Below are 27,883 nucleotides of genomic sequence, written 5' to 3' on the forward strand. Positions count from 1 at the left end.
CCAGTTTATATGCCTGAATAGAACAGGTGCAGTCCCATTTGGTGGAAAAAGTCATCATAAACATTCCGTTGGAAGTCCATGCACCTGCTTTTAGGGAGGAGGATACACCCGGAAGGGCTGGGAAGGCTGGAAGATGGGTGAATTCCAAGCGGACGTGTGTCCAAACGACACATTTGGCGTCACCGGCGTTCTCGGGTAGCGTCTAGGAGGTCACAGGGTCAAGGTAAGAACATCATAATAAACATTAGAATACGGGTAATACCACTGGTGGGCAAGTCAGTAAATTTTGCTTGTCTGTCATTTGTCAGTGGCCAGGCCACCCATTCGTCATTATTTCAAGTCGACCAAATCTGTCATCGACAGTCCGTCACGATATTTTAAATTACTGGTCATCACCACTATTTTAGGACAACAGATGTTCTTCTTCGACTATGAATTATGTCACAAGCATTCGCACCACAGTGTATCTACTCCGGAAAGGAACCGCGCCTCGTACAGTGAGAAGACAAACATATTCCATACTACTTACAGTACAATCAATATTTAAAATCATCTTGTTGACTCAAAAAAATAATAAACAAACAAAAATATAACACAGCAAATGTGCCTTGTAAACCAGTCGGGAGATAAAACAAAGGTAATAAAAGTCCATCACACGATATAACATGGTCGTCTCTCTCAGCAGCGATCTCTCTCTGTCTGACTCTTTCGCTCCATCTGGCACACGTGACCCAAACCAGACTTCATTGTTCAAAAAATATTCACAAAAAGGAATATGTTCAAGATTTTACAAAAACCATAAAGGTTTATGTGCAAATATATATTCATCCTACAAATACTAGAGCCAGAAATTGTAGATTACTGTTGTCATGTCAACCAATCAAAGGTAATACGAGCACTAGCACATCTGCAAAGTTGTGAAGCGTAACAGTGTTGATATTTGCCTTTAATTCCACTTGAAGCATAACGTGGACATTTTGAGGAGATAGTAATAATTCTGACACACAGACGGTGTATTTGTGAAGCGCGTCAATGACGTGACATCATCTTTAGCGGACGTCTCCATCAAACGACCACATCGAGGAGCATATTATTTCTACCTCTTCTTTCCGTGATGGAATTTCTGGTGGGAGGTGCAAACGTGTAAGCAGACGAGCAAGGTGCGAGGGCCTAGGAATGAGCAATAATTGGAATGAGATGAGCCCACCGTCAACGCAGTCCGCTCGCAGCAACCCCCGGTATATATTCACCCTCGCGAGATATAGTCCGTCAGTTTATTGCAAAACAAGTGTCCGTCAGTGATGGAGTGGCGGACCTGCCCAGCTTTGGATAATGCAAAAGTTAGAAGGAAGTGCTCACCTGACTGTGGCCGAATATGTGGAGTGGTTGGCCATTTGGCTGGACTTCCTATGTGGAATTGTGCCTGCAAGGAAACGCAGATCACATAGCATGTAACATAACATAAGTTATAGCAGTGATTCCCAACCACCAGAACAGTTTGTTGAACAGTGCACAGTCGGCTTGCTAAATGAATCATGTTGCTATATTAAGGCCCACACATTAATTGCTGGAATGAGCCAAAAATGACAATTTTTTCATTGTCCGTACTGCCAGCAAGCTTACATATTTTACTGTCTGCATAGATAGAAGTGAGTTCAAAGCTTTTCGAGACACAAGCCGTTATTCAGCCAAGGTTTTGCTTTGAGTTGCAAGTGCAAACTTGAGATAAGAGTGCTGTATGGTGGCAGTGAACTCAACTCATGAACTGCGGTCGTCACACTCAAAAATTAATTGCCAACCGGGTTTGGTTTTTTTGGGGGCTTCGTGTCATGTGGTTAAACCGGCTCGGAAGTGGACCAACCGTTCGGGAAGCACAACTTTTCTTTTGCTTTGAACATATATTTCTTGGTCCACTAGTGAAATAGCCATCTGGAAAGCGCTTTGTTACAGCTCCAGCTGTTGTGAAATGCGCTATATAAATAAAGTTGTATTGTATTGTATCAAAAAAAATATTCGTTTTATTTATTTATTTAAAATATTATTTTTAAAGTCTTGAGCCTGAAAGTCGAGCGTCTTCGCGTAGTCGGTCAACATCGTCAGTGCCCCGTTGTTTAAACATTGCGGCTGTATCAAATCGAGAGTAATATCCTTTCGGAACAGTTGATTGGGAGAATCCTTTGCCAGAGGTGGCTTAAAGATTGCATCCAGGCACTTTTGCTAAACATTGGTAGAATTTGAAAGATCCTATCTTCCAACTACATCGGGATTATCTCACTCTGATAGGAAATTTCCTTTCCTATCCTCGGCAAAAATGACAATCTAATGGACTACAGTTCATTTTGTTCATTGTAAGTCAACAGTCCCCATGAATAAATCGATTTTCATCATATTTAATATTCCTTGTTTGGTAAAGTTTTGTTGTCATTGTCTACAGTGACCCAATTTGCTGGCAGACGAGAATGAAATAAAACGATGTCAGAGAGCTATCTTCTGGAGTTGCTGAATAAAATATGCCACACACATCTAAAGAGCATGAGATGGGCATACACACTCTGCATAGGCACTGCCAGACCCCTTTGAGAGCTGCAGCAACCTAGGACTAGGGCTTAAACGCACCGTGCCGCCTTAATGACATTTAAATCCATTTTGACTTTTAATGCCTCTTAAAACACATGGAGCAACTTTGGAGCTTCACAGGGAAAATAGAGCATCCTTGCTAAACCTTTAGAGGCTGTTCCTGGAAAGCTATTAATGTAACTTTAAGCATAGTGGAACAGGAACATCACTTACCCATGTGTCCGTCATGTGGAGGACTGCTCAGAGACAATCCGGGGATATTTGAAGGCTGACACAAACACGGTGATAAAATGTTGTCAAGTGTCTTCAAGTCCGCACAGAATAAATGTGAATGATAAAAACTTACTTTACGGAAAAAACTGAGTCGTTCATCCACATTCATGTTGTCAACACTGCCGAACATGAGACACAACATCAAGGACAAGAATAATTCGGTAAAGTTGTGTGTGTGTTTTTATATGATATCAAACAAACAGTAAATAAACTATCCCATTGGCCAGCGGTAAAAGGTGCTGACAGACATATTTGCCATGGGTCACGGATAAAGTTTTTGCTTGAGTGCGAGAATCTAAAAGTCACACAGGATAAAATAACATTTGCGTTGTTAAAACCCAGGCATCCAATGGAGGCGTGAGCTGATGAGGTCCTGGAAACCCAATAGTGATTGGTGACTGAAGCCAAGCAAAGCTACGCTTGTTCAGGTGTGTGTGTGTATAGATATCTGCAGGGCAGAGCAAAGATCTACAGTGGCTAAAGCTAACATAAGATGCAGGCAAGACTAGGATTTTGTGCGTATGTGTGTGCATGTGTGCGTGTGTGTGTGCGCACAGCCAGAACGGGTTCATGGCACTCACATGTTGCTGGATGAGGAATGTCTGGAGAGTGGCATGGGAGAGCAGAATGGGATCTGCAGATCTGAAGCAAAGGAGGAACAGTGGCACACAAACACACCCATGCACACAGACGCACACACACGTACTAATGAAACAAAAAGGAAAATGGGCTCCTGACAGCTTAAAAGATATGTACTTGTATTATTTGGGTAATTACAACAATTATCATTAAGACCTGCCATCCTTGTGACTAAGACTCCATGTGGGTGGTCAATGTAATGTAATCTCTGCCTGGTTACTTTTTTGGCATTTTGGATAGCATGCATTGTGGTGAGCACGTCTGCCTCATCGTAAGGGTTGGAATCTCCATTATCCCGGGGAACTCCGTAAATTGTCCATGAGTGTGCATGTGAGTATGAATGGCTGCTTGTTGAGACGTGCCCTGCGATTCACTGGCGACCAATCCCGGGTATACGGCTATATACGCGATCGAAAACATTTGGAAATAGGCTGACCATGCGGTTCTAGCTATTTTAGTAAACTTTTTTTTTTTTTGTAATGGACATTACTAATTTGTCTACCTTGTTGTCCAAGCAAGCTTTGGGAGCTGTGGCTCATCTGGGACAGCGATGATGACTTTAAACTGGAGGGATAGCACAGAATAAACAACTCATATCAATTCAAATACTTGTACAAGAAAAAACGCAAATGCCCTCAGAGCAGACAATTAACATCAGTATTGGGGTCACAAAGTCCATCGTGACATGAGTCTTGAATGCCAGCTTTCGCAGTAAAAGCCATGAAACGATTTCTACCATTCTACCATTAAGTGCTTGGTTTCTTTTTCTGGTTGTAAAGAAAAGGAAGTCGACAGGATGATGCTCATGGTGTTCCACAGGGAGACAAAGCGGGAAGATGCTTGCAGAGATTATCACAGTGGTACACAAAGACCACACTGTGAGGCATTGGACGCGGTGGCGCAAGACAAAACCGTTACATAAAAGTGGCAGAAAAGCACTTATTCATTCAACATGATTCTATTGATCACAACATTCGAAAAAACAATAATGGAGGATTTGTTACAACTTCTCTGGAAATACCTTGTTTAACACTCATTGTGTGGCATGTCAAATTGACCCATGTAAAAGGAAAAGAACCAATTTAAAAAGAGTTGAAAACAGTTTTTGGGTATAACTATTGGGTCAATACTTGAAGTCAACTCTAAATCATGATGAAAAAGTTACATTAATAATGGGAGATTATCATTGTTTAATGGGATTTCTTTCTCATTTCAGACACTTTAGAATATTTGAACAAAGGGGAGTCAATTTGTTATAAAAAAAAAATTAAATCAAACATGCTTCCAACCAACTTTTTCAAGTGTAAAAAGAAGTCAAGTTAAGTCGCAAGGCAATTTGACCCTTAGTATAGATTTGTTTTTGGTAATAATACACGTGTAAAGTGTAAAAAAAATAAAATAAAAAAAACATTTAAAAAAAAAAAAAAAAAACTATAACTGATGACTGACGTGGTGAGTAATGGACTCAAAGAATTTTATTCCTATATGTTGACATTTCTGACACTTTTAAATGACTAATGTGCATTCGGTCAAATTAAATCAGAGACAATATTACCTCTTCCTGTGGTACAAACGTCACAAAAATATTTTTGAAAAAAACCCCACAAACCTATTTTTATCGCTCTGCTGTTTGTTTCTTTGGTTGAACAATGAAAATTATTTCATGGGTCATTGCGACCCATGTACTTTGCATGTAACCCTCCTGTTTCATTCATTTCTCCGGAATGACAAAAATGCTCCTGGTGCAGTGTGACCTGCTGACAGACCAATGTTTTTAATAAAACATGTACGTTTTGTAACGTACACATTTAAAACTATCAATATAAAAAGGAAAGACAAAACAAGTCTATCCTATTTTTTCTAATATGCTTTCATGTAGGCAACATGTGTGCTTAACAATAAATGCAAAAACAGTGACACCAAGTGGTAGAAGAGAGAACACCCTGCCAGTTGAAACTAACTGAACAAAGTTTAAATAGTTTGGGGCATTTTTGCTTCCAGAAACTAAACTAAAATGGAGTTCGTGGGAAAATGTTAATTATTAGTTAGTTGTTTTGCATTTCTGCCAGAGTTTCTAATTCTAATTCTAATAAAGGTGTCGCAAGTACCTTTGAAGTGAATATTCCAGTTTAGCAATGTATGCGCTCTGTTCATTCAGCTTCCTGTGATAGAGAAAAAAAAAGTTCATGATTTTCATCCCCGCATTGTGATAGCATCAGTAGATTTGACTCACTTGGACATCTGCTGCATTTCCTGCTTCATCTTGAGCCAGCCCTCCTCCACTTTTTCATTCTGTTTTGTTCAAGACGTAAAAGCAAATGGGGATAAATGCAGGTAAAGTGCTTTCAGGCTGGGCGAGAGAAGATGTCTCTCACCCTTTTCTGGTAGTATGCCAGCAATCGTCTACCATGTTTGGCTTGGAACATTAGAACCTGAGGAAAACAAGCAGACAAAAGAAACTGGTCGAACGCACAAACAACATCATTGGCTCCACCAAATTGACTACGAAGGGGTATTTTATGTGTTTATATGGTCCAAATTAACACGTAAATACAGTGGAACCTCTAAGAATGAAACAATTTGAAGTTGACAAAAACAAAATTTGAAGAAAACATATTATGGAATTATTTCCCTCAAAACACAAAGAAAATTATCATCATTGCAGCATGACAAGGTTTTATCAATTCTAACAACGCTAATAAATGGCCAACCGGTCAAGGAACAAATCAAAACCACATTTGGGAGGAAAAAAAGAAGAAACCTAGAGAAGGGACCACAGATGGAAGGATGACCAGGCTGCAATGGATGCCGAGTGGGCAAGAAGGTGATAGTGTTGTTGAGCAAAAACCTTCCTGGTTGCTCTTCATTACACAGCTGTCAGACATCTTCGAAGGGTGAATAGTATTACTTCATTGTAGTTTTATTATACACGGGTTATATTGAAGTTAAAACGATTAAAATGTTCATCCTAACATTGCCTGTACAGTTAATAACAATTTCATGATATCTACATTTTTTTAATTTCCATTATTTCCCATGGGAAATATCTATTTAGAGCAGAGGTATTCAAATAAAAGTCACAGAGGTCCACGACAAAAATTTCTTCCAATTAAAAGGTCCGAACCAAAGTCCAACTTCCCTTAATGCCTAGCCTATGTTCACATTTTTATATAATTTCAATATTTAGTCATTTTCAACAGAGCGCACTTATATACTAAATAGTTAGCAATGTTCCCATTAAACACCTTTGCCAGTCAAACAAATATAAGGCGTTTATTTCACATTCAAGAAAATGTGGCTCCAGGAATTTAAGGGTGCCACTTCCAGAAAAGAAACTGTAAAATATCTCCTGCAGAACTATATCAAGTGCTAAGCATTGAGTTAACATCTTTTACCTTTTTTTTTTTTTTTAATCAAAGAGTTATCAGCCTAAAAAAAACGGAAAGCCTAATTATCCAAGGAAAACAGGTCAACATGTTCAGTACACAATCAATAAAAATGGCTGTCCTCATGAAAAACTAATTCAAAATGAGCTTTGACACCACTTTCTCTTTTGAATATTTTTTTAACTTCTCTTAATGAGAAAAATGAGTTTGTGACTGCCCTGCCAGTGACTTAAATCTGGGTGGGAACGGAGTCAGGGCCATTGGGATTTGGTAGATTATTTCACACATCTGGGTTTAGTGTTTTCCTTTAAATAATGTTTGTGCAACCGTATTTAAGCACTCCTTCACCACTGAATGTTTTTTTTTTTTTATGTTTCTCCAAAATCCATGATACTTTTAGTGAACATTCGTTTGCTTACTGCTGGGATGTAAACGAAAATGTAAGAATCTGTTGTACTGCACTCGAAGTTCGATGTTTTTGCGTGCGCTCACCTCAAACTTCAGCGGATAACTTTGCAAAAAAGGGCGGTGCTTTGTTTCGTAGTGGCGCTTCGCAATGTTGCGACGGTTTCGGAGCATATGATGCACACTGGTTTTGAATCGGCTGCAGCCAGAACGCAACTAAATTTCTCCGTCCATTCATTTAAAACAACACGCATCTCTCTTGCTAACTTTTTAGCACGGCATACTGTCAGCAGCACTCTCTTCCGGTCTGCTGCGCAATTGGCAGTGGATCGTAAACAAAAGATTTGATTGGCTCAAATCAGTGACGCCTTTTCCGTATTTACTAGAATTGCAGCGCCAACGTTTGCGAATGCGCCCTGAAAAATATTCATCATAGATTGGTCATGGGTCCGGTCCGAACCATCGCGCGGTCTGGATCCGGACCCCGGTCCGCCATTTGGTGATGCCTGATTTAGAGATTAGAATGCATCACGGAAGACAATTGTTTGTCAACATTAGAGGCTCCACTGTACTATTAAATATTTAATACAAATACACTCACAAATAAAGAAAACTAAATAGATGTGAAAGAAGAACGGACGAACAAACTTTTGTGATCTCTGACAAATGTTTGTTTGCCACGATGTTGATGTTGGAGAACAATGCCTTCACTTCCGGGCGGCTCTGGACAAACATGCAAAAAGAAAAACATTTGTCAAAAATTTTACATTCGTTGGTGTCATTTTCCAGTCAAATGTTAGACGATGATGTACTTACTTGGTCAGTGAGAGGCGACACTTGACATTTGTCATTACAGATCAAACACTTGCCTTGTTTACCTGAAGGAAATGTCAGTAAAATAAGGATGTCAAGGGAAGCACATTGTGCAAGGCAAGGAATGTCTTGGGTTGGGGAAAGGAGGACATCATAGTTAATAACCTGGATTTAAAAGCATATATATTTGGGCCTGACTCCACTTCTGTTGGCATCTCATTCCATTTCTTTGCAGCATAACAGCTTAATGCTGCTTCACCACGTTTGCTTTGAACTTTGGGCTCCATTAATTGACCCAAGTCTGCAGATCTCAGAGACCTACTAGGCTTATATTCCATTAGCATTTCATGAATGCATTCAGGACCAAAACCAGTGGTTTATAGACCGGCACCAGAATTTGAAAATCTATTCTACAACTAAATGGGAGCCAGTGTAAAGCCGTTTGGGTTGGTGTAATTTATTCTGATCTCTTTGTTCTGGTCAGAATATGAGCACAGTGTTCTGAAAGAGCTGCAGCTCTTTGATGCGTTTGAGGGAGTCCTTTTAGAGACCATTACAATAATCAAGTCTCCTGGAGATAAGAGCATATATAAGATTCTCCCATTCTGGTTTGGGTTAATCCAGTTGTCAATTAATTTTAGATAGTGACACAACACTTTAATGAGGAAGTCAATTAAAAACATTGCTTTGCAATCACATGTTCTATGCACTACCCATTACTTAAAAAATAGCATTCTGATTCATATTGCATTTGTGAAATATGAACTAAGCAGCAAAATACACTCCTTTGTATCCATCTCAGGGTTGCGGCGATTTTACAACTTGCTGGTGACTGAAAATGACATCACAGCTGCTCAGGGCTCAGGTAACCACCAATCAGCCATTATTGGCAACGCGTCACCTGAGCCCTTTGCAACTGTGATGTCAAAATGTCCATCCAATGAGATGGATAAAAACGGGTGGATATTACTGCTTAATTCATATTTCACAAATGGAATATTAATCAGAATGCCATTTTTAGACTAGTGGGGCCGCATACAACAGATTATTGTAAAGATTTTCTATTTTTTTTTACTTGATGTCTCCTTTAATTGAAACGTGTTCATTTTGGAGACTGCGTGTAATCTGCATAGCCTTTATTGACAACATTGGCGTTGTAAATTTTACCCAAGGGTAGCAAAAACAGACTGAACAAAATGGCTCCAATGACCGACCTATGAAAGACGATTGAACACCCTAAATTGCCCCTAGGCACGAGTGTGAGCGCGGATGGTTGTTCGTCTCTGCGTTCCCTGCAATGGGCTGACAACCAGTTCAGGGTGTCCCCCGCCTACTACTACTAGGCTCCAGCACCCCCGCGACCCTCGTGAGATGAAGCGGTACAGCTGAATGGATGGATGAATATCATGATCTCACGAACAACTACCAGGGAGCCACGTCCAGTTTGTGAAGAGGTAGCAAACTGACCCGGGGGGGAAAAAATCATGATATTAACCTGCATTTTGTGCGCACATAGACCGACTTCGTGGCCGTTAATCTGCATTCTATACGCAAATTATATGTCATGTGTGGGGCTACGTTCATTCGAGTCGCATCAAAATTTTTGTTATAATGTTTTTGGTCCACGCTGTCAGAATTACTCAAAATATGAGATAGTGGAGATTCTCAAAATATGAAATAGTGGAGATTTCTGTTTCCAGATTACTTTTAGTACTGAAAAGCCAGGTCATTTTAATATAAAACGAACACCTGCTGCCTACACACGCACAGACAAGGGCCTGAGAGCCCCCCCCCCCAAACGACTTTAAACGTTCTCAAACACTTGCCGGAAGAGTTTGTTATGTACCTTTGTGATAGCAAACGCTGCATACGACATGGCCGCACGTGGTGAGGGCCATTCGGCGCTGGGATGAGGGCGGAAGAAAGCAGGCGTTGCAGCAGACCCAGTGCGACATGTTCCCAGTGTAGAGATTGCGGAAAAGTTAGCACACTTGCTCGGCTAGCGAACGGCAACTGCTGATCGTGGTTGAGCCTATTAACGTCTCTGGAAGCAATTTAAGCTTATATTAGGTTGAATCTTCCCCTTCGACTTTTAAACATGTAAGACCTGTCAGTTATTTTATACTTACCTTGAACTATTACCAAATGTCAACGCCGGTGGTGGCTTTCCCGTTCCGTAGCTTTGTTTCCATTAGCTCAAGAAGCGTAGGCGAAATTGTGTCTCCACAGAAAAGGTAGACAACCACGTTGGTCATATTTTCTTCACATTAACCCCTACGCGCATCACGTTTTCCATAAATTATCTATTAAATCAACATATGTAACTGTATTGTGAATTTGGACAGCCCTACGTAACGTATAGTCAATCGCTTAGCTGTTAGCAAGCTGTCAGTGAAGAGCATACGTTAACAAAAAATGTCGTTATAGTTCGTTGTTTTATTATCAAAGCCCTACTCAAATTGAGCCACCCAGTGATCAAAACTGACTTCTGAATACATTGGTTAGAGACAAAAACTGTATGTGTGTTGATGGTGGGCAGATTTATTATTTGTAGTAGAAATGGCTTTTTAAAAAATATTTATTTTATCATTTGACATAATTTAGACAATTTGACTTTAAATGGGAGACATGAAGAATATGTTTTAATGTTTGCATGGTATATACAAATAGATAGTGTACCTGTCCACCCATCAAGGGTGAAATTACACGTGCCTCTAGCTGAACTTGAGTCTGTGATCAAATAATGACGTCACAGTGGGGCTAATTTACATAATACTCAGCCCCACACCTTGTTTCTCAGCTATTGATTTTGCACACTTATCCAGGTTGTGCAACATCCAGAGCATATTAACCACTTTTACATTAACATGTCCAAGCCAAAAGGTAAGCAGAGTTGCAGTTTTACCATGGATTAGCGCTAGCTAACAATGTAAAAGGCTACAGTTTACTATAATAATCTAATAATGTGATGTAAAGTACTAATGATGTTAAACGAAATTGTTGATGTCGGTTTGGGGGGGGGTATTTTTGTTTGGTGATGTCATTTTCCACATCACTATACTTGTTTCTATTACAGCGTTAGTTTTGGAAACGCAACACTCACTCATTGAAGTTGTTGGCAGTGTGAGGGGGACAGGTGACGGGTGTGTTAAGCGATGTGTGCATGCACCACAAAAGTGCTTTAATTGTATTCATCTTCATCATTCTGGGCTTTGCTTCTTCTAGTTACAGCTAAGGACGGTAATTTATTGCAATGATTGCTGATGCATTGCATCAGACAGATATGCTCCTAAAATAAGGCAATTTCACAATAACAGGAAAAGTTGTATAAAATATGTGATTGATTCTTCATCCTTTGAGTACTTAGAAGAAAGAAGGCCGCAGACACGTTATTAAGACAGCTGGTTACTGTTTTAGATTGTAAAAAAAAAAAAATAAAAATACATAGTCTCCTTTAAAGCCATGTGTACATTATTAATGTCATGACTATTTATTATTCTATGGTAGGGTTTCCCATGATGTGGATCAGTCCAAAATGATTAATTTCATATTGCTGTGGTTGTTGTAATTTTTTCATGTACAGTATTTGTCAAAGTTATGGCAAATTTCTATTTTACATTTATTAACTAAATTACAACCAATCCTATTTGGAAGCCCTGTTCTTAGTTATAAAGAAATATGTAATCACCATGGGCAGTAATTTACTACTAGTAAAAGACAACACATGATTTTCCCATGATTTACAGGTGGTGATCAGACGAGCTTCTTGGCGATGAAGAAATCTTTGAGCCGCTTCATCTGCCAGAAACCGACTGAAAGCAGGAGGAAGGTCTGCACCACGGCCCACCATAGCACTGTACTGTGTGTGTCCTCACTGATCTGACGGAAGGTCTCTTCCTTTTCCTGTTGGCAACAACAACAACAACAACCACCGACATGATCAACTACTCTGAAGTGTTAAATAGAAGATTGGGATATCAATCTATTTTATTCAGTCTTTTTATTTATTTGATTTTTTTCCATTTTTTTTTAGCACCTTCCATAGTTGAAGTGTTTCCCAACAAATGAGCGCTGCCTACAGAACAACATGGCTGTGAATAGAGATTAGCGACTTTCATATTTATAATAATTTTTTCAATGTCGGCCTGCTGCCTATCACCCGCAAATAGCGGGGTTCCACTGTAATGACAAATGCCCCCTGACATTTGAATGTTAGTGAAAATAGCTTTGACAAATCAGTAAAGAAAAGCTTGCTCTATTATTTATGTGGAAATTGATGTATTTTGTTGCTCAGGGATCTGTTTCAAAGCTTGCATGGTATGAGGAAAAATAAAGCAAATCCTATCAGGGGGGAAAAAAGTATTAGCAGGAAAATCAATTAAAATGTTATTTTTTTGTTTGTTTTTGTTTAAATCAGAAATTTTATTTCCAGACAATATTGCCCAGACTTACCCGCTGATAATCTTGCTGCTTGGTAATGTAGACCATCTGATCAATGAGATGTTGCAGGCCGTATTCCAGTGTCTCCAGGTTGTCTTTTGTTGCATCAGCTTTCAGATTCATTGCATGCTCACCAATCTGAACATGCAAATGTAACTTCTGCAAGACACAGGAAGAATCTTGATTGTTTGAAAATAAATAAATACTGAAAAATTAAGCCTTGTGTGTGTTTGCAGGTCTGACCAATCGTTCTCCAGCAAAAACAGAGAAACTGGTGGAGTTGGTTTGGAAGCAGAGGAAGTGCTGACCGGACGCATGCGCCGTGAAGGTGAATTTAGCAAAGGTGCCGTACCGTTTGTTCATCAGAACCTGTTCTTAAGTGGATTGCAAGCAAAAATATTGACACATATGAATTGTTGTATGATAATTCAATTAGTATTGTCATAATAACAACATTTGCACCTAAATACCTGTACTATAACTGGTCATTATACATTGATATTGATAATTAATCAACAAAACTTCAAACTAAGTAAAACGTGGAATAATAGCTGAGAGCTGAACAACTTCAAATTTTTATTTGTATGACTGACTTCAGAAACTTATAAGTGCACGAATTACTGTACTTAGATGAATGCATTTGGACATTTTTAAACGCTTTAGAACAACTGAATTTTTTTTTTACCATTTTAAAAGCCTAATGAACATTTTACATATATCAAGTGCTGTGCAAAAGTCTCGGCCACCAAAAGTTTGGTTGTTTTCGCACTGCTGTCATGATTATATATAACTGCAAGGCTGGAAATAGCTGAAGCAGTTTACGATTTTGAGGCACAATTATGACAGGTTAATCCCAAGGACCTGAAGCAAGGTTTTCATTAAGCCAAATTAAAAATGACAATATAATGTGGAGCCAATTAATTTAGTATTTTTTTTTATAAAGTTAACAGGTTTGATTTCTTAAATTCAAATTGTGCATAACAGCAAAAGCCTACCAATTATTGTATTAAAACCTTAAGGCATTAAATAAAAGAAAAGTCATGAACAGCCTTTGTGTAACTTTAGTTGAGCATTTTATGCGTGAGACAATACATTAGATTCATGGTTTTGCATTTATGATCTTAGACCAGCTAACAAGCAAAAAGACAAATATTTATTATACTGGGAGAAGTTTTGGAAGTCTTCAAACTAAAATGAAGACACCTTGAAAGGAAACAGTTGAACAGTTGTACAATCAAATTATTTTGATGATCCACTTGTCAGATAATAATTTTTAAGAAGGATTGTAAGGATTTTATCTAGCTCAGGAAATAGATTTCTCAAATCCACACTTTGTAGTTGATGAGAAATAATCTTGAAAATCTTTGGTGGTAAATGTTGGTAGGCTAATTTGCTGTCAGATAATTGTAGCTGATTTCAAAAGGAGGATCAAGTGGCCTAAGTGACACAACTCACCTTTTATCAAAATGGAATTTAGGAACAGGGACGAGGGGTTTTGTACTGATTACCTTGGGCCGTAAATGACGTAGATACGGCCCTGCACTGAGCCAGTGAATTGCAAGGCAGCTGACATAAACTAAATGTGATTAGCTGCTCATGCAGCTAGTCTCCCCGAGAGCTAAAATGAGTTACACAACACATTGACCATTAACATTTCATATCTATGTCGCGGTAATATGCTTCAGTTCGTTGCAAAGACACTAGCAAGGATCTCGTCTCCAATCGATTAAGAAGGATCCACCGCAGCTGCTGTTCTCCCCGCCCCCGAGTGTTTGGTATTATTTGTAACAATAAGGATGTGTTTTGCCCCATTTTCCATGTATAGATAGTTGCTCAAAGTTTTGGGGAGTATTTTTAAGGTCTAATTGCAATTATTATTTTTTTTAATTTTATTTTATTGTATTTATTTTCATTTTCATGAGCATCAAATATCCACAAATTTTGGCTATTTGTGGGCCTTGCTGGTCCCAGTCCCCTACGAACAGTTAATAAATTAAAATAAGTTGTTCAATTAGATTGGTGCTTCACCTTCTGATTGGATTGATCAGTTATCATTTTTGTTAAGATCGTTGATCGGTACTCGGCTCCAAAATCCTGCTTGTATTAAGCCTAATAATGGAGTTGTCTTTTATTAAATTTCATTAATCAGCCACACATAAAATTGCATAATGTTATTGTTTTGTTTGTTGGTTATTATTGTTTCACATATTTTTCTTGGGTTGTCTTTGTGAGCTATTAAAATTGGTTTGGTGTTTTGAAACATTTATGCATAATTAAAAACAATTCTGTTTACTGTTTATTTATTGCCAGAACTTCCTTTACTGTACCTCATGGTTGGGGTCCCTGACCGTCACAGTAACACCGAGGTGAGGCGAGTGGGTGGATGACTTCAAGTCCCAGTGTTGCAACAGGAAATATCCTGAGGAGGAAAGCGATACGCTTATTTGAGCCTCCAGCCTTAAGTCATCACATTTTACAAGACACATTCATTCGTTCCCTGAGGTCCTCTGTCCATTGTTTTTGGCTCATTCTTATCCCCTCTCCAGAACTCACCCATCACCAGCATGTCCTCGGGAATCTCCTCAATGATGCATCGTTCCTCCTTCTCGTCCAGATCAAAATACATGGCGGCTGCCAACATCAGGTAAGCCTGCGGGAAAAAAATGGCCCATTGCAGCTTCATGGTCAGTCTGGGCAATCCAATTAAACAAAGTTTGGTTAGGTGGGTCCAATAAAACAGGTCTCGAAAGGCCAAATAGGTTTTCCAAAAGTCCAAAGGGTGTCTGCTGCAGGCTGCCGAGTGTGAGAAAGTCACAGGTGCTCCTTCATGTGACAAGACATTAAGTGGTGTGACTGGTAAACTTGGCAGCCAATAGCAGCTTACCAATGTTTTGTCATGATCATGTTTTCTCCAGACAGAAAGAAAACTATCACATTTTTCACTTGTGACATCAATGATTTAACTTTCACTGAAAGCGCAAGAGTCCAAATCCCATTTACCAATTCCACATACGTTTCAAGTGGCACATATCTGATTGTGACTCTGCTTACATCTACCAGCATGCACAGATGCAAGAATCGCGTCAAAATGCAGAAACTCAACTTTGGGCAGTGACTACTACGACTAGACAGAAACAATGAATAAATGATAGCAGAAACTCTGGAGATACAAGGCATGGCAGAGAGGTGTATTAATCATTTCCTATGCACGTGGACATACGTCACAGCCGTGCAGGGACCCCCAGCGGCCTCATGTTCCAAAATGTACATCAGACAGGCAACATTTGAACTATTCTAAATATTTTTCTTCAAAATGGGATTGTTTTTGTTGTTGTTCCTATTGAATTAATCGTAAATTACAAATTATGTACAGAGTGCAGATGGAGACTGCTATGTAATTTATTCAAAATATTACATATTAATCCACATACGATTTTCTTTCATAATCTGCCTAAATTGGACTATGTTCAAAGGCTCCCCTGTCGTAAGAATTACCAGATTCACTTCCTGACATACATATCTCATATTTATGGAGTAGCGTTTCATAATTGCCTTTCATGAGCTCATTTATTAATGTTAACACCCACATGCCCGCAAAGGATTGTTTCTTTTTTCAAAGAGAGCATCTGCTAAAGTTGTCATTGTCACCTCCCACTCTAGCCAGGGATCACATCTCCACGTCCTCCCACACCTTGGTGTGAATGCTGAATCAATATACTCTTTGGCAGCTATGTTAACTGTAAGTAGAGTAAATCTTTCATTTCCGAAATTGAAACCATTATTCGTACATGTCAAAATGTATTATAGTTGTTTTTACTCGCACTTTACAATTGTTTAAACGGATGATCTTGGTATCTTATGTTGGTTTAGAAATGCTTCCAAATAAACTGTACCAACTTGTGTTTACTTACAATTCTCCATTTTAGATTATCACTGAGTTACTTCGACTTTTCGTGTTGTTTTGAGTATGGGGGAATCCAATGATCAGATCAAATGAACCTTTTTTACGCTGGCAAAGCAACTGAAGTTGATATAGAAAAACTATGATCAAAAAAGTGACTTATTGACAAAAAATACTGTAACAGCTGCGCAACAGCCATAGATTTTATACAGAGAAAGTCAATTTGTTGGTAGACTGAAATAAAGTCATATTTTCAGTATACTGTATAGCCTATGTGCTATTTTCCTTTTGCGGTGCGCCATGAGAAATTTCAGATGTACAATATGCGCCTTGGCTAAAAAAAAGGTTGGGAAAGACTGCACTAACCTAATACAGTAGGAAAGTCATATTTACAGTAAATGTTTGTTTGATAAACACTTCTTGGCCATAAAAATTTATGAAATGAAACACAATATCACACGTTATTTTTTTGGCGGGCCTGGTCCTTGACTTATTTAGGGTAGGATGGTGCAGTTTAAATTTAATTTAACAAGTTGACATACTGCCAAAGCAATCGCTAGGCATCATATCAACAAGCCAGAGGTCGAGATGCACTGTATTTGTTTTCAGAGTAAACTTGCCTGTAATGAGTAAACCCTCTGAACACAGCGGTCTGTGGAGCTCAGTGAGATTAGCTAATGACATTTCTAACGAGAGCGTACAGGAAAGTTAATGAGATGGAAATTATATTCACACGTCCGCTCGTTGTGTCTTCCATTCGTTTCCCCATCTGTCATCATTCAAAGCCAGCAGATGTGTGCTTTTGCTATTCAATCTGTCTCTTGCTGCGTGTTGAGAGGCAAAGCGTATGCACCTTTGTGTCTGTTTTACACATTTCAACTTGTATAATTCAGGAAATAAGGCATATTTCTCTGTCACAGTTGTAAGGGCGTCTGTTTTGGCCATACTTGGTTAGATGTGCAGTAGCATAGAGTGTGATTTCAAAGATTGTGAAGTAGATCATTTGTTTGAAAGTTGGTGAGTCCCTTTACTAGTTTATATAAAATATGTTTAGAAGAAAGTAAACCTCTCTCCTCTCTCGTCACTACCTTTCAATATGAGATAGATGGCAGTATAACACAGTCGAACTGTAATCCTGTCCTGTACTTAAATGCGGCTTGTGTTGGTCTGAAGACTATCCTTGGGCCAGTGACGTCACACACGCACTGGGTCAACCTCACGAGGCGGCGGCCAGTGGGCATTCCTGGCTCACAAAAATATTAGTTTATAGTTTTCTGCATCTTTTTTTAGGCCTTTTCATTGCGTTTTACCAAACTACAATTGGAATCTCATCATTTGGTCTTGTACTACTCCCTTTTCGAAGAAGCCTTTAGGGCAGCGTGGGCAAACTATGGCCCGTGGGCCGCATGCGGCCCGTTAAACGTTTTAATCCAGCCCGCCGAACTTGAAAAAAATTAAATGAATTAACCATATTAATGTTTTATTTTCTAAATACTGTGGTTTTTCAAAAACATATATATTGATGTAATCCTTTTGTTCACTTAAATTTTTTTGTTAATTTAAAATTAAATATATATCAATTTTTTTTTCCCCCGATGAAGTGAGATTACCAAAACACTCCATCCATCTGCTCCTGGTCCGGCTCCTCTGTCAAATTTTGAAACCCATTGTGGCCCACCAATCAAAATGTTTGCCCACCCCTGCTTTAGTCTTCTGTCCCTTATACTTTGAATTAAAACTTTAGAACTTTTGGGCGTTTTGAGAGTTAAAACAACTGCAGGAGCCACCAGTTCAATAGAATGGCAAATGAGTGTGAATCGGATCGACTGACGGACCATCGCAGCTCTGACGGACTGTAATAATAATAATGATGATGATAATAATAATAATAGGCAGCACGGTGGATAACTGGTTAGCATGATATCCTCACCGGGCAGAGGTGCGGGGTTGATTCTGGCTCTAGATTTAAAATGTTTGACTGCTGTGTTATCGTCCATAGCTGAATTATTCCAAATATAATTCATTTTATCAAGGGTTTATTTTAGGGAATTCCTAAGATTTGGATTTCATTAGACACAAAGAAGCAAAGAATTCATTACGTTCCATACAATACATTAGCATTCCTGTGCTAACTGATTCATTCCAAATCTAAATAATCTCAATGTGTTTTTTTGGCCAGTGCATGAGTGAAGCTGTGGAGTGAAAGTTTCTCGCACCAACCGACTTATTGCAAAAGTAATTCATCTAAATGTACTTTACGTTGTTTTGAAACCTGAACAAATCCGATTTTATTTTACTAGTAGTTGTACTGTACAGTGTAGAAGGAGCCAGCTATGTTCGCTGATAGTGCTAACCGACCTTTTCCAAACAAAATTAAATTTAACAGGGATCATTTTGTTTTGAAATCAGGATGAACGCTAGGCACTCACGCTATGTTTGTTTTGTCTCTGATTAACAAATTGGACTAGAGTGGACTCACACTGCTATGTTAGTTTCTTGCGCGACCCAATTATTTCCAATATCATTCGCCTTAATATTTGTTTTTCCCTTTGTCAAACATAAACCATCTTTAGCAAAGTGTAGTTTGAGATTTCAATTCTTAAAAAAATGCAAAAGAAAATGTCAAAGAAAACACCACTGTATCAACGCAATTTTATTGACCATTACAGATATCACATTTTTAAAAAATATTTATCATATTGTTTTGTACAAAAATATTTTTCTGCATGAAACCAGTATCTTAATAGTGTTACAAAAAAGAATACAAATGACCATGTTCATATGTGTACGTGACAGGGTAAAATCCTGTAAATAAATACATCTTTTGTTCTTCTGTTTGATCAAGCCACTTCTTATCACCTGAAACATTGAATCAGTGTCTAATGGTGATGATACCAAAACTTCACGTCTCCAATGAACACAGAGCCATCGTTAGGACACATTAGAAGCTTATGTTCACACTGTCTCAGGAGTCACGACTCAAGCAAATACACCGCAGACCGTTTGATGTTGTATCTCCTCCGACGTCTTTTGCGCCCTCGTCGCTCCCTCCGATCCTTCTTCCCTCTGTCATCCTTCCACCTCTTCTTCTCCTGTCTAGTTTCCAGGCCTAGTCATAAGCAGTTGTCCAGCACGCACTTCCGCTCCTCCTCCAGCAAGGGGCAGGGTGCTCCATTGTTGGCGTGCTTCATGAGGACATAGCGTGTGCGGGACTGCAGGCCAGTGTCTCCGCACTTGCCCTTGCACAGGCCCCAGGGAGACCACGCTGACACCTCGCAGTCCAGTGGCGTTTCTGTGTTGCACAATGGAAGACTTTAGTACACGGGTGCTGGACATGGCTCACCAAGCTGCACAGGCTCATTTTTTTGGCTGCTTTTAGTAACGTAAGGACTGAATAATGAGGAGCATGGTAAGTGATTTGGATATCGTACCCAATTAGGAGGGTTTTCCCCGTTGCATATAAGCAGTGCGCAGGTCCGCATGAGGACACAATTTCTAAAGAGCACCAAATTCTAGTTTACTCAATGATACACTGGTGAAGTACAAATTATTGACGAGTAACCTGCTTTTAGGCAAACCTACCCATGGCCTTCTGTGTTCTCAAAAATGTATAATAAACGGTCAACCATTCACAATTTCTTTGGTGTTCCTCCATCTCGACCAATAATATGACACATTGACTCACGTTCTCAGTGAAATGGTTAGCGGAAGTTGTGTGGCTTCAAGCAGATGATGCACGCACTCAAATGTGGTGTAAACTATGTCGGAATTATCCAGCTATGGCTGATTAAAAACAGACACTTTTATAAATGGACAAAAAAACTACAACTTTTAATAGGGATGCCAAAATAAAAGTATTGGCACCTATTATGGACAGATTCATCCCCGGACAGAGATCCACACACCTGCTCGACAGACTCGTTCATTTTGGCCTTTCACAAACCAAGACGTGCAAGTTCTATACGTTTATTAGAAGAGGATATTCCATTTCTCAAGAAATTTACAGCTAACGTTGGGACTGCTTCTCATTCATGGATGGGGAAATCCGAGAACATTCACAAGCAATTGGTTCAGAGCTGAGTGGAACATAAAGAGCAGCGGGATTTTAAGGGTCTGCTTTCAGTCCAGACGAAGATATAACAAAAATGCGACTGGAAATCATGTCCATTATTTCTTTATCCAGCAAGCGAGAGTACAGCTAAAATTTCCTTGGATTAATTACTGTCGGGGCGACTCAAACAGCGTAGTTCATAATAGGTGGATTGTGAGTGAAAGACAAAATTGGTGTCAGTATGCAGTGACAGAGACAGACAGGAGATGCAGAATGTTACTACAAAGTCAAGTGACAGTAGCCTGGATGTATGCTCAGGACATTTTCATAGTTTCCTTGGCAATATGCTTGATATTGGAGGATTTTTACATTTCACCTCCGTCAGCTTCCAGAAAGGAAATCTGACTATTGGTAATTGTAAAGTGAGGCTCATGGTTGCTTTTGGGCAGTTGCCACTAGTGATGGACAGTGAAGGGCAAATACAGAACCTCGTGCCACAAGTCTACTGTGAGAAATGCTGATGCTGATCGGGATAAGATTAGTGGATTGAGAGCTCAAATTCGCAGGATTGAAAGCAGACATGGATCCCTAAAGTAATGTGAGTGATTCCCATTTGAATATTTGATCGTACAACTTGGCCTCATGATGGGAAAGACCTCCACTAGTTTAGCAACTCAACACTGACTAACATCCTTGAGAAATGAGGCCAGCATGTCTGTTTAACCATGTGAATGCCTTCAAAGCAAGCTGGCAAACGTTTGACAGCCTTCTCTTTCTGTGATTTAGTCAATGCATTCAACACCAGCAACGCAGGTTACCAGTTACTTCAACATATAGTCAGACACATCTGCGACTGTCCCTTGAGCAGCACTGCGTGTGAGAGACCAACAGAAGGCTTGTGGATAAAAACAGGCAATTGCAGGCTGAATCAGCAAGAAAAGAGCAGGCCGAGTACATCTGTTGTTTTTGAAATAGAAGATGACTGGCTGGGGGGGAGTGGTGGAGACAATGATGAAGTTGATGGGGACGTATGATAAGGATGTCCTGTAGTTCTAACCGAACTCCCTTTGCTCTAAATTTGCGGGAACTGTGCTTGAAGAGTTATGATAGTTTAAAGAACAGACGTTTAATTTAGGGCTGTCAAAATTAAAGCATTAACTCGGGTGATTAATCCAAAAAAATTAACTCAGTTAACTCAGTTTGATTTACTTAAAGAAAAAATGCATACTTTGCAAATATTGCGCCAAATTAGCTGTCTTTAGCACGTCTCAGAACAAAACACTATGTTCAAGTTACCACTGGGCCTTGCAAACCAACACTGCTGGAGTGTGGCGCTTGTGGGCAGTTTTGAGAAATGTTTCGAAAATAAATGTCTGCAAAGGTATCTCTATTTAGATCGTATTCAAGAATCAAAGAAAGCTAGTCGAGCAGTCTTTGAATTAAATATACTTTATTTTTGGTGATTTTGCATCAATTCCAAGATATTATTCAAGGAAATACCTGTTACAAGCTTTGCAAAAAATAGTTGTTGAAAAATGTGACTAATCACGACTAATCATGGAATTTTTTGGGATTAATTAGTTAAAAAAAATAATCACTTGACAGCACTAATTTAATTGTAACTTACTGCTTTTTTTCTTTAATTAGTTGAAAATAAAGTACATGGAGTGTTATCCACAATCCTTCGATTTTGTTCATCCACTGAGCCGGGTGGTTTGTGAAGAACTGAGCACCACGCAACAACTCCCGGTGCTTCTTTAAGAACCAGATCAAAATTTTTTATGTGCACACCCCTACGTTTAAGTGTTTATCTTTTCGGAATCAAAGTGGAAAGCAAGGGAAGGCCTCTAACACCCTAGGAAGTGAGATTGAGTACAAATTTGGTTCGGCTAAAAGTAGAAAAGCAGAAGGATCAGGCGAGGCACACAGGGAGCACTGAAAGATGGATGGCCTGCTGGAAGATTGCGTCAAGGCTGATCCGGCTTCATATTGCAGGCCCATTAAGGACACAGCGAAGACATTAGTGGGCTAAAGGATGAAATACCGTCAGTCAAACTTGGCCGAAATTGGTTGCCATCTGTGAATATCTTACACAGAAACAAGTTCAATAAGGGGATTGTGAATCGGTCATGAATGTCATCTTTCTGACTCTCTGGGAATATTGAGGTATAAGTGAAAGGTAAAACTATGGATGAGACTTTGGGGGCTGTTTACAATAACTGAAAACGGACCAAAAAAACAAAAACTACTGTTTGTACTTTTTGTTTACATGACCAAAGAGTGTGAGAGCGGGTCTGAGTATTACTGAAAGTCGGTTATTCAGCAATCCAGCCTCTGATCAAAGACGTTGTCGACATCAGCAACAACTGGCTTGGTGCACTGTCTGACTTTTGGGCCCTAACTGTGTGGAGACACCTTGTCAGGAGGAACAAACCTGTCGTCTAATCTAATTACTGAAGTTTGCCTTAGATCACACCTTTGTCATATTAGCATTTTGAAGACGAAACATTGTCATAGCCCTCCCATTCAACACCAACAAGACTGCCGTGTGGTTGTTTTGACTTTTAAAAAGAGGTGTATTTTTCTGAGCTTCCTGCTGTGGCTCACTCTTAATCCGTGCAACAGGGAGTTGAAAACAGCAACTTTCTATGACTCAACGCAGAGCGTCACTTCATTACTAGTGGTCGTGTCGAAATGTACGCGTCTGCCTCCCATTTTGGGTGGCTGACCCATATTATAGCTGTTGCTTTTTTAAATCATCTCTTTTCAATAAGATGCCAGATGTGCTTTTTTCCATTCTTTCTGGTTCTTTTGGAATCTCAGTGCTGACCTTAATGGCTCCCAGAGCAGGTCAGCATGCCATCAAAGGGGAAGTCAACCCGAAAAATGTTTTGCAATAAAATGTTTGTGCACCTTCACTAGTCTTAACATGGCATTCTGATTAATATTGTGGAATATGTGTTAAGATGAAAAATCCACCCGTTTTTAGCCATCTCAGGGGGCGGCCATTTTATCACATCTGTCGACAAACTTTTTGGGGTGACTTCCCCTTTAACATTGGTTCAACTATAGATCATGGCAAACATGTTAGCTTATATCTTGTAGATGTTAATACTTATACTATGGTAGTTAGTCATTGTTTGGATTGTTGTCAACAAGTAATCTTGTGAATCGTGCAATTTTTACAGAATAATTAGGTTTACTGTGTTAAAATTGATATAAAAAAAGTCTCATCACATGTTTTTTTTTATACCTGCAGTTTAATGTATTATTGATTATAGCTGACATGGACTCACACTCAACAAATGTGTTTTACATTTATGTTGAGGACATGTATTGCCTAGTACATACTTTTACTGTTTAACAATTTGTGCGTAAGCGTATTTGACCAAAAATGCTAATCTACGACCATGCATGACTTGTTACTCCTCTGACTTACTTATCATGTTGTCCTCAATCTCATTCCCCGTTAGCAGCAGGTTGGACTCTGTGGGCTCCGCTGGAAGGCTAATGATCTGATTGGTCTTCCTTATTTTGGTCAGTGTTACCTTGGCAATGGGTGGAAGGTGCTTCAGGCGGGGGTAATAGAAGGAATTGGCGGGGTGGCTGGGGAACGATGAGGTTATCTACGAATGGAAAAGGGCAAGAAATGACCTTGGATAAATGAAGATGTTCCATAATGTAACTAAACAATACACATTCTCACACTGGAGAGCTCAGTTATTAGTTTCATGTTCAACTCAGCGTCACCAAATATTTGTCTGCTATATGTAGTTGAAATTTGGGAGTAATTGGAACAGATCTGGAGAAGGAATCATTCTTTGAAGTAGACTTGAAAATGACAAAGTGACCTAAAAAATGTCAGTCTTAAACGAATCTGGAACACTTTCTTGTGGTTCTATTGGAATATCATGTCTCCAAGTGAAACTAGCAAGGCAAAGTTTATCTGTGAAGGACCCCTGAAAATCTTCAAAATTACTTAAAATCGACCATGTTTGGTTATATTAAACATTTTACACTCAATGTACACATCTATTAAATTTTGTGTTCCCAAGTGATGCTGGTGCCAGCGGCTGAATTTTCAATAGGCTGAAAAAGCCTGCAACATTTGGTGGATTTTTGAGTATGGGAAGTCCCTCAAAATTTATTTGGCCTCAGAATGATAATGAGTGATTGTGACTTTGCCCACCGCTGAACGTCCTACCTGGGTGATTTTGTCTTGCGGCATGGTCTCAAAGTTGGGCGAGGAGAATGTGAATCCGCTGTCAGTCCCAGCGTCATAGGGGAAGAGCTCCAGAGACACGTTGTCTTTCCATTGGTCGCCATCGCACAGGTCCACAGTATCTGCTCCCACGAACCAGTCGGGGCTCGGAACGAGGCGCACGATAAACGACAGCTGGGGAATTGACAAATGGAGAAAGATCACCACGTTAAGAGATAGTCTAAGAAAGTTAGCTAGCTATTCATGCATTCCACTTGTCATATAAGTCTGCGACTACAACATCAAGGCCTTATGGTGCTTAACACAGCGTGCTGCCTAACCTCAAACTTGGCACCACAACACCACAACACCAATTTTACAACCCACCTGAAGATGCGCTCAGCTGGAAGCTCAACACTCCTGCTCTTGTTTTTTTACGTAACGTGACAAGGCCACTGTCGTTTACAAATGCAGTAGCTGAAAACGTCGAAGGCGCTGTTTTAAGGACACTTTCTTTTGTCTTGTTGGAAAGTAATGCTGTCCCCATGACTGTGTTCCTGATGTACTGTACGGCAGCTCCACTGAGCTTCGCCTGCCTCTGCCCCTCATTACTTGGGCCTTTATTGGATGTCAAAACAACTGTCAAAGAATGACAGTAAATTGAAGGCTGTTGTCTAACATACTATGACCCCTCACAGCCCTGACCGAGTATTTAGCAAACCAGGTGTGTAAGTGACTCACATAAGAGTGTCTGGCAAAGACCTCAACCACAGTGCTGCTCTGGCCAGTGCCTCCTATGACAGCAGGAGCTGAGAAGATGCCATAAACGCTCTGAATCTGTTCCCCAGCATGCTCCACTTCCTTCATGAGCGTCCAAGCTTCGCCTTTCTCCGTGAACTCCCTCACTCCGTTGCTGGCAAAGGCATTACGTTGCCACATGTGGTAGTCGGAACTGTGAGTCACGCCTAAGGGTAGAGGGAGGAAAGACAGGGGGATCACCACTGTGTATTTATGACATAATAGTTGACGTTAGTCCCTTTAATCACTGATAATAGCTAATGCTTTTTGGGGTTTCGGTTCAGGGATTCGGATGGTTTTCTCACATCTGAGAGACACGAGATGAGATCTGATGCTTATTACACCACTTAGGGTATGCTTTGCTTTGGGTGTTTTCATTTTTTTTCGTTCATTAAATTAGCTTGTCCTCATGTGTTTTGTTTTTCGGAGTAATGGCTAAATACCACTCATTTGGTTTTGTGAGTCAACCAGAACAAATATGTCATGAGAGTGTAACCGTTCCGCCTAATTAAAGTCAGCAATGGGCTCTTAGGAGCAATGGTCGTGATGGTTGCAATGGACTTTATGCAAGTGTGCAGTATTTACAGAGGCAATGAAATTGAGATTCATTTTTGATTGAGTCATCGAACTTCGCCACCATGCCACAACCCACACACAAAACAAAGTCAAAACTGTAAAATCTTTTTGTATCATGCATCTCTGGTGTATGTGATTGTAATTCAGTAACAATCAGACACCATCTCTGGAAGGTTTGGAAACCTGGAAATTGGCGAACCGAATGCAAAGACTCGCTTTGTCTTTTCAGGCATGACTTCTTGAGACTATTTTGTGGATCTACTCATGAGAGCTATGCCTACCAAATTTCATGTTGCTCAATCAAGCTGGCTCCAGGTTCATAATTTTGCCCAAACTTGTGGGATGCTATGAATTCTTTCCATGTTTTATGTTGAGTCACCAAACTTTGCAGCCATACTTTTGACCACACGCAAAGATGGAGACCCACATTTTTCACACTTTAGCATTTTCCATATGGCGAGTGGTGCAAATTTGGTAGCAATCAGACCAAATCTCGTGGATGAATTTGTGTTTGAATGGCCCCTGGAAATTGTGAAATTGACCCTATAATGCCCACAAAATTGCTGACATAATGTGTGTTTATGGGCGTGGTTTCTTGAGACTTTTTGACCGACATAGCTACTAAATTTTTAAGTTTCTCTTTCCAATGTAGTGTACAGTATGTAATGTTGCTATTGGTCTAAACATGGGCACCATTGCAATATAGCATAGTTGCTCATCATGAGTGCACTCACCGACAAGTTTGGACCATTGTGCAGGTGGGCGGTAGACAGGATACTGTTTGGGGAAGGCCGCCTTTGTCCACTTGCCGGTAAAGGTCAAGCTGTACTGGGCTGATTCCGAGGCAGTACACACGGGAACGTCCGTCGGCACGGGCATGGAATGGATGCCGTGGCCCAACATCAGCATCATGACCACCGCGAGGTGAAGGAGGACATCGCTGGTGCAGGATATACTTGTTGAGGCGTCCATGATCATGAGGCGGAATAAGTGGGAAAGGAGACTAAGGAAAACAGGAATAGTCTAAAAGGAAATGGAGAATCCCAAAAATATGTTCATTTAAGACTCGAAATTCCCCTTCGATTTAGATGATGGACACGTGCCTATTCCTGCTGCCGTTCACATTTATGACTGTATATAGTTTCCAGTTACGCATAGTACTGATGATGTTTCATTCACAACTACGTATATACTAATTATGGATACCCACTGTGTTTTATTGCTGCATTCAACACTTATTACTATTCTGGCTGTTTTGACACAACTTCAGTTTGGACAGTATCGATAAATCACATAGAAAACACACTCTGCTCTACACATACACTAAATATAGTATTCTTGAACATTCATGTGCAGTTTCCACAAGTTAATGCAGCAGATATTTTTTGCCTCTTTCCCACATTTTGGTGTTTTTCATAATGCACTTCTCAGTGAACAGAACTTTTAAACACATTCAACTACCGTTCACGCAGATCATGTATTTACATGACAGTCAGCTTTTGCCAAAATAATTTTTAATATGCTTATTTAGTGGACACAAATTCTTCTGCTACTTGCAGTCATGAATATATACCGTCTGCATGCATCTGTGAGTGTATAAATGCAGTAGTTACTTAATACTCACTGGTTTTGCAGAGAGTTCCTGATGAATGAAGGCTTGAGGAAGAGAGAGAGGAGGGGGGGTGCAGAGCAGTGGTAGTGGCTGCCGGCAAAAGTGACTGCAAAGCTCCAAAGTCCAATTTGACCTTTATATAGCTTTTCAGGAGCTTCACCCCCTCCTTCCATACAACCCCATCTTCTTTAGTCCTCCCTTTTCAAACCCC

At 39.8% G+C, this 27,883-nt stretch overlaps 3 protein-coding genes and 1 long non-coding RNA gene across 5 annotated transcripts; 1 reads left to right on the forward strand and 3 right to left on the reverse strand.

Annotated features, from left to right (window-relative positions):
* rnf212 (ring finger protein 212) lies at positions 1-10,805 on the reverse strand. The gene is made up of 13 exons (XM_088292925.1): positions 10,223-10,805; positions 9,940-10,137; positions 8,097-8,158; positions 7,929-8,003; positions 5,865-5,921; positions 5,723-5,781; positions 5,598-5,651; positions 3,992-4,053; positions 3,432-3,492; positions 2,924-2,969; positions 2,791-2,845; positions 1,360-1,423; positions 1-202 (listed from the first exon to the last, which is right to left on the reverse strand). Exons 2-13 carry the CDS (start codon positions 10,046-10,048, stop codon positions 91-93), a joined length of 816 nt encoding a protein of 271 aa, XP_088149051.1. The 5' UTR covers positions 10,049-10,137; positions 10,223-10,805; the 3' UTR covers positions 1-90.
* LOC148338004 (uncharacterized) lies at positions 9,233-19,932 on the forward strand. Its single transcript, XR_015842804.1, has 6 exons — positions 9,233-9,547; positions 11,840-11,922; positions 12,770-12,861; positions 14,844-14,899; positions 15,080-15,177; positions 19,535-19,932. It is a non-coding gene; the product is annotated as an uncharacterized LOC148338004 (long non-coding RNA).
* LOC148338005 (transmembrane emp24 domain-containing protein 11) lies at positions 11,778-15,310 on the reverse strand. Its single transcript, XM_088292926.1, has 5 exons — positions 15,087-15,310; positions 14,861-14,952; positions 12,777-12,902; positions 12,546-12,692; positions 11,778-11,996 (listed from the first exon to the last, which is right to left on the reverse strand). Exons 1-5 carry the CDS (start codon positions 15,214-15,216, stop codon positions 11,847-11,849), a joined length of 645 nt encoding a protein of 214 aa, XP_088149052.1. The 5' UTR covers positions 15,217-15,310; the 3' UTR covers positions 11,778-11,846.
* On the reverse strand, positions 19,230-27,768 carry spon2b (spondin 2b, extracellular matrix protein). 2 transcript variants are annotated; one of them, XM_088292924.1, is made up of 7 exons: positions 27,685-27,768; positions 26,795-27,083; positions 25,428-25,651; positions 24,690-24,881; positions 23,925-24,111; positions 22,866-22,868; positions 19,230-19,726 (listed from the first exon to the last, which is right to left on the reverse strand). In XM_088292924.1, the coding sequence occupies exons 2-7, from the start codon at positions 27,036-27,038 to the stop codon at positions 19,548-19,550; spliced, it is 1,029 nt and encodes a 342-aa protein (XP_088149050.1). In that variant the 5' UTR covers positions 27,039-27,083; positions 27,685-27,768; the 3' UTR covers positions 19,230-19,547. The 2 variants fall into 2 exon arrangements, with proteins under 2 accessions (XP_088149050.1, XP_088149048.1); XM_088292922.1 differs by lacking the exons at positions 19,230-19,726; positions 22,866-22,868 and having other exon boundaries at positions 23,784-24,111; positions 26,795-27,063; positions 27,685-27,756.
* Positions 27,769-27,883: the final 115 nt, after the last annotated feature.

Source organism: Idiotropiscis lumnitzeri, chromosome 4 (genome assembly GCF_059441095.1).
Source record: "Idiotropiscis lumnitzeri isolate Australia: NSW breed Sydney's pygmy pipehorse chromosome 4, RoL_Ilum_1.0, whole genome shotgun sequence".
Taxonomy (NCBI): Eukaryota; Metazoa; Chordata; class Actinopteri; order Syngnathiformes; family Syngnathidae; genus Idiotropiscis; species Idiotropiscis lumnitzeri.

Excerpts from the sequence above, each read along its gene's own strand:
- rnf212 (XM_088292925.1), bottom strand. The coding sequence starts at position 10,048 with ATGTCGCACTGGGTCTGCTGCAACGCCTGCTTTCTTCCGCCCTCATCC. Across the intron at positions 5,922-7,928 it reads ATTTGTCAGAGATCACAAAA|GTTCTAATGTTCCAAGCCAA; the intron begins GTTTGTTCGTCC and ends TGTTTTCCTCAG. Across the intron at positions 5,782-5,864 it reads TGGCATACTACCAGAAAAGG|AATGAAAAAGTGGAGGAGGG; the intron begins GTGAGAGACATC and ends TGAACAAAACAG.
- LOC148338005 (XM_088292926.1), bottom strand. The coding sequence starts at position 15,216 with ATGAAGCTGCAATGGGCCATTTTTTTCCCGCAGGCTTACCTGATGTTG. Across the intron at positions 12,693-12,776 it reads TTTTTGCTGGAGAACGATTG|AAGTTACATTTGCATGTTCA; the intron begins GTCAGACCTGCA and ends TGTGTCTTGCAG. Across the intron at positions 11,997-12,545 it reads AGCAGCAAGATTATCAGCGG|GAAAAGGAAGAGACCTTCCG; the intron begins GTAAGTCTGGGC and ends TGTTGCCAACAG.
- spon2b (XM_088292924.1), bottom strand. The coding sequence starts at position 27,038 with ATGATCATGGACGCCTCAACAAGTATATCCTGCACCAGCGATGTCCTC. Across the intron at positions 25,652-26,794 it reads ACAATGGTCCAAACTTGTCG|GCGTGACTCACAGTTCCGAC; the intron begins GTGAGTGCACTC and ends CTCTACCCTTAG. Across the intron at positions 24,112-24,689 it reads CGCAAGACAAAATCACCCAG|ATAACCTCATCGTTCCCCAG; the intron begins GTAGGACGTTCA and ends TTCCATTCGTAG.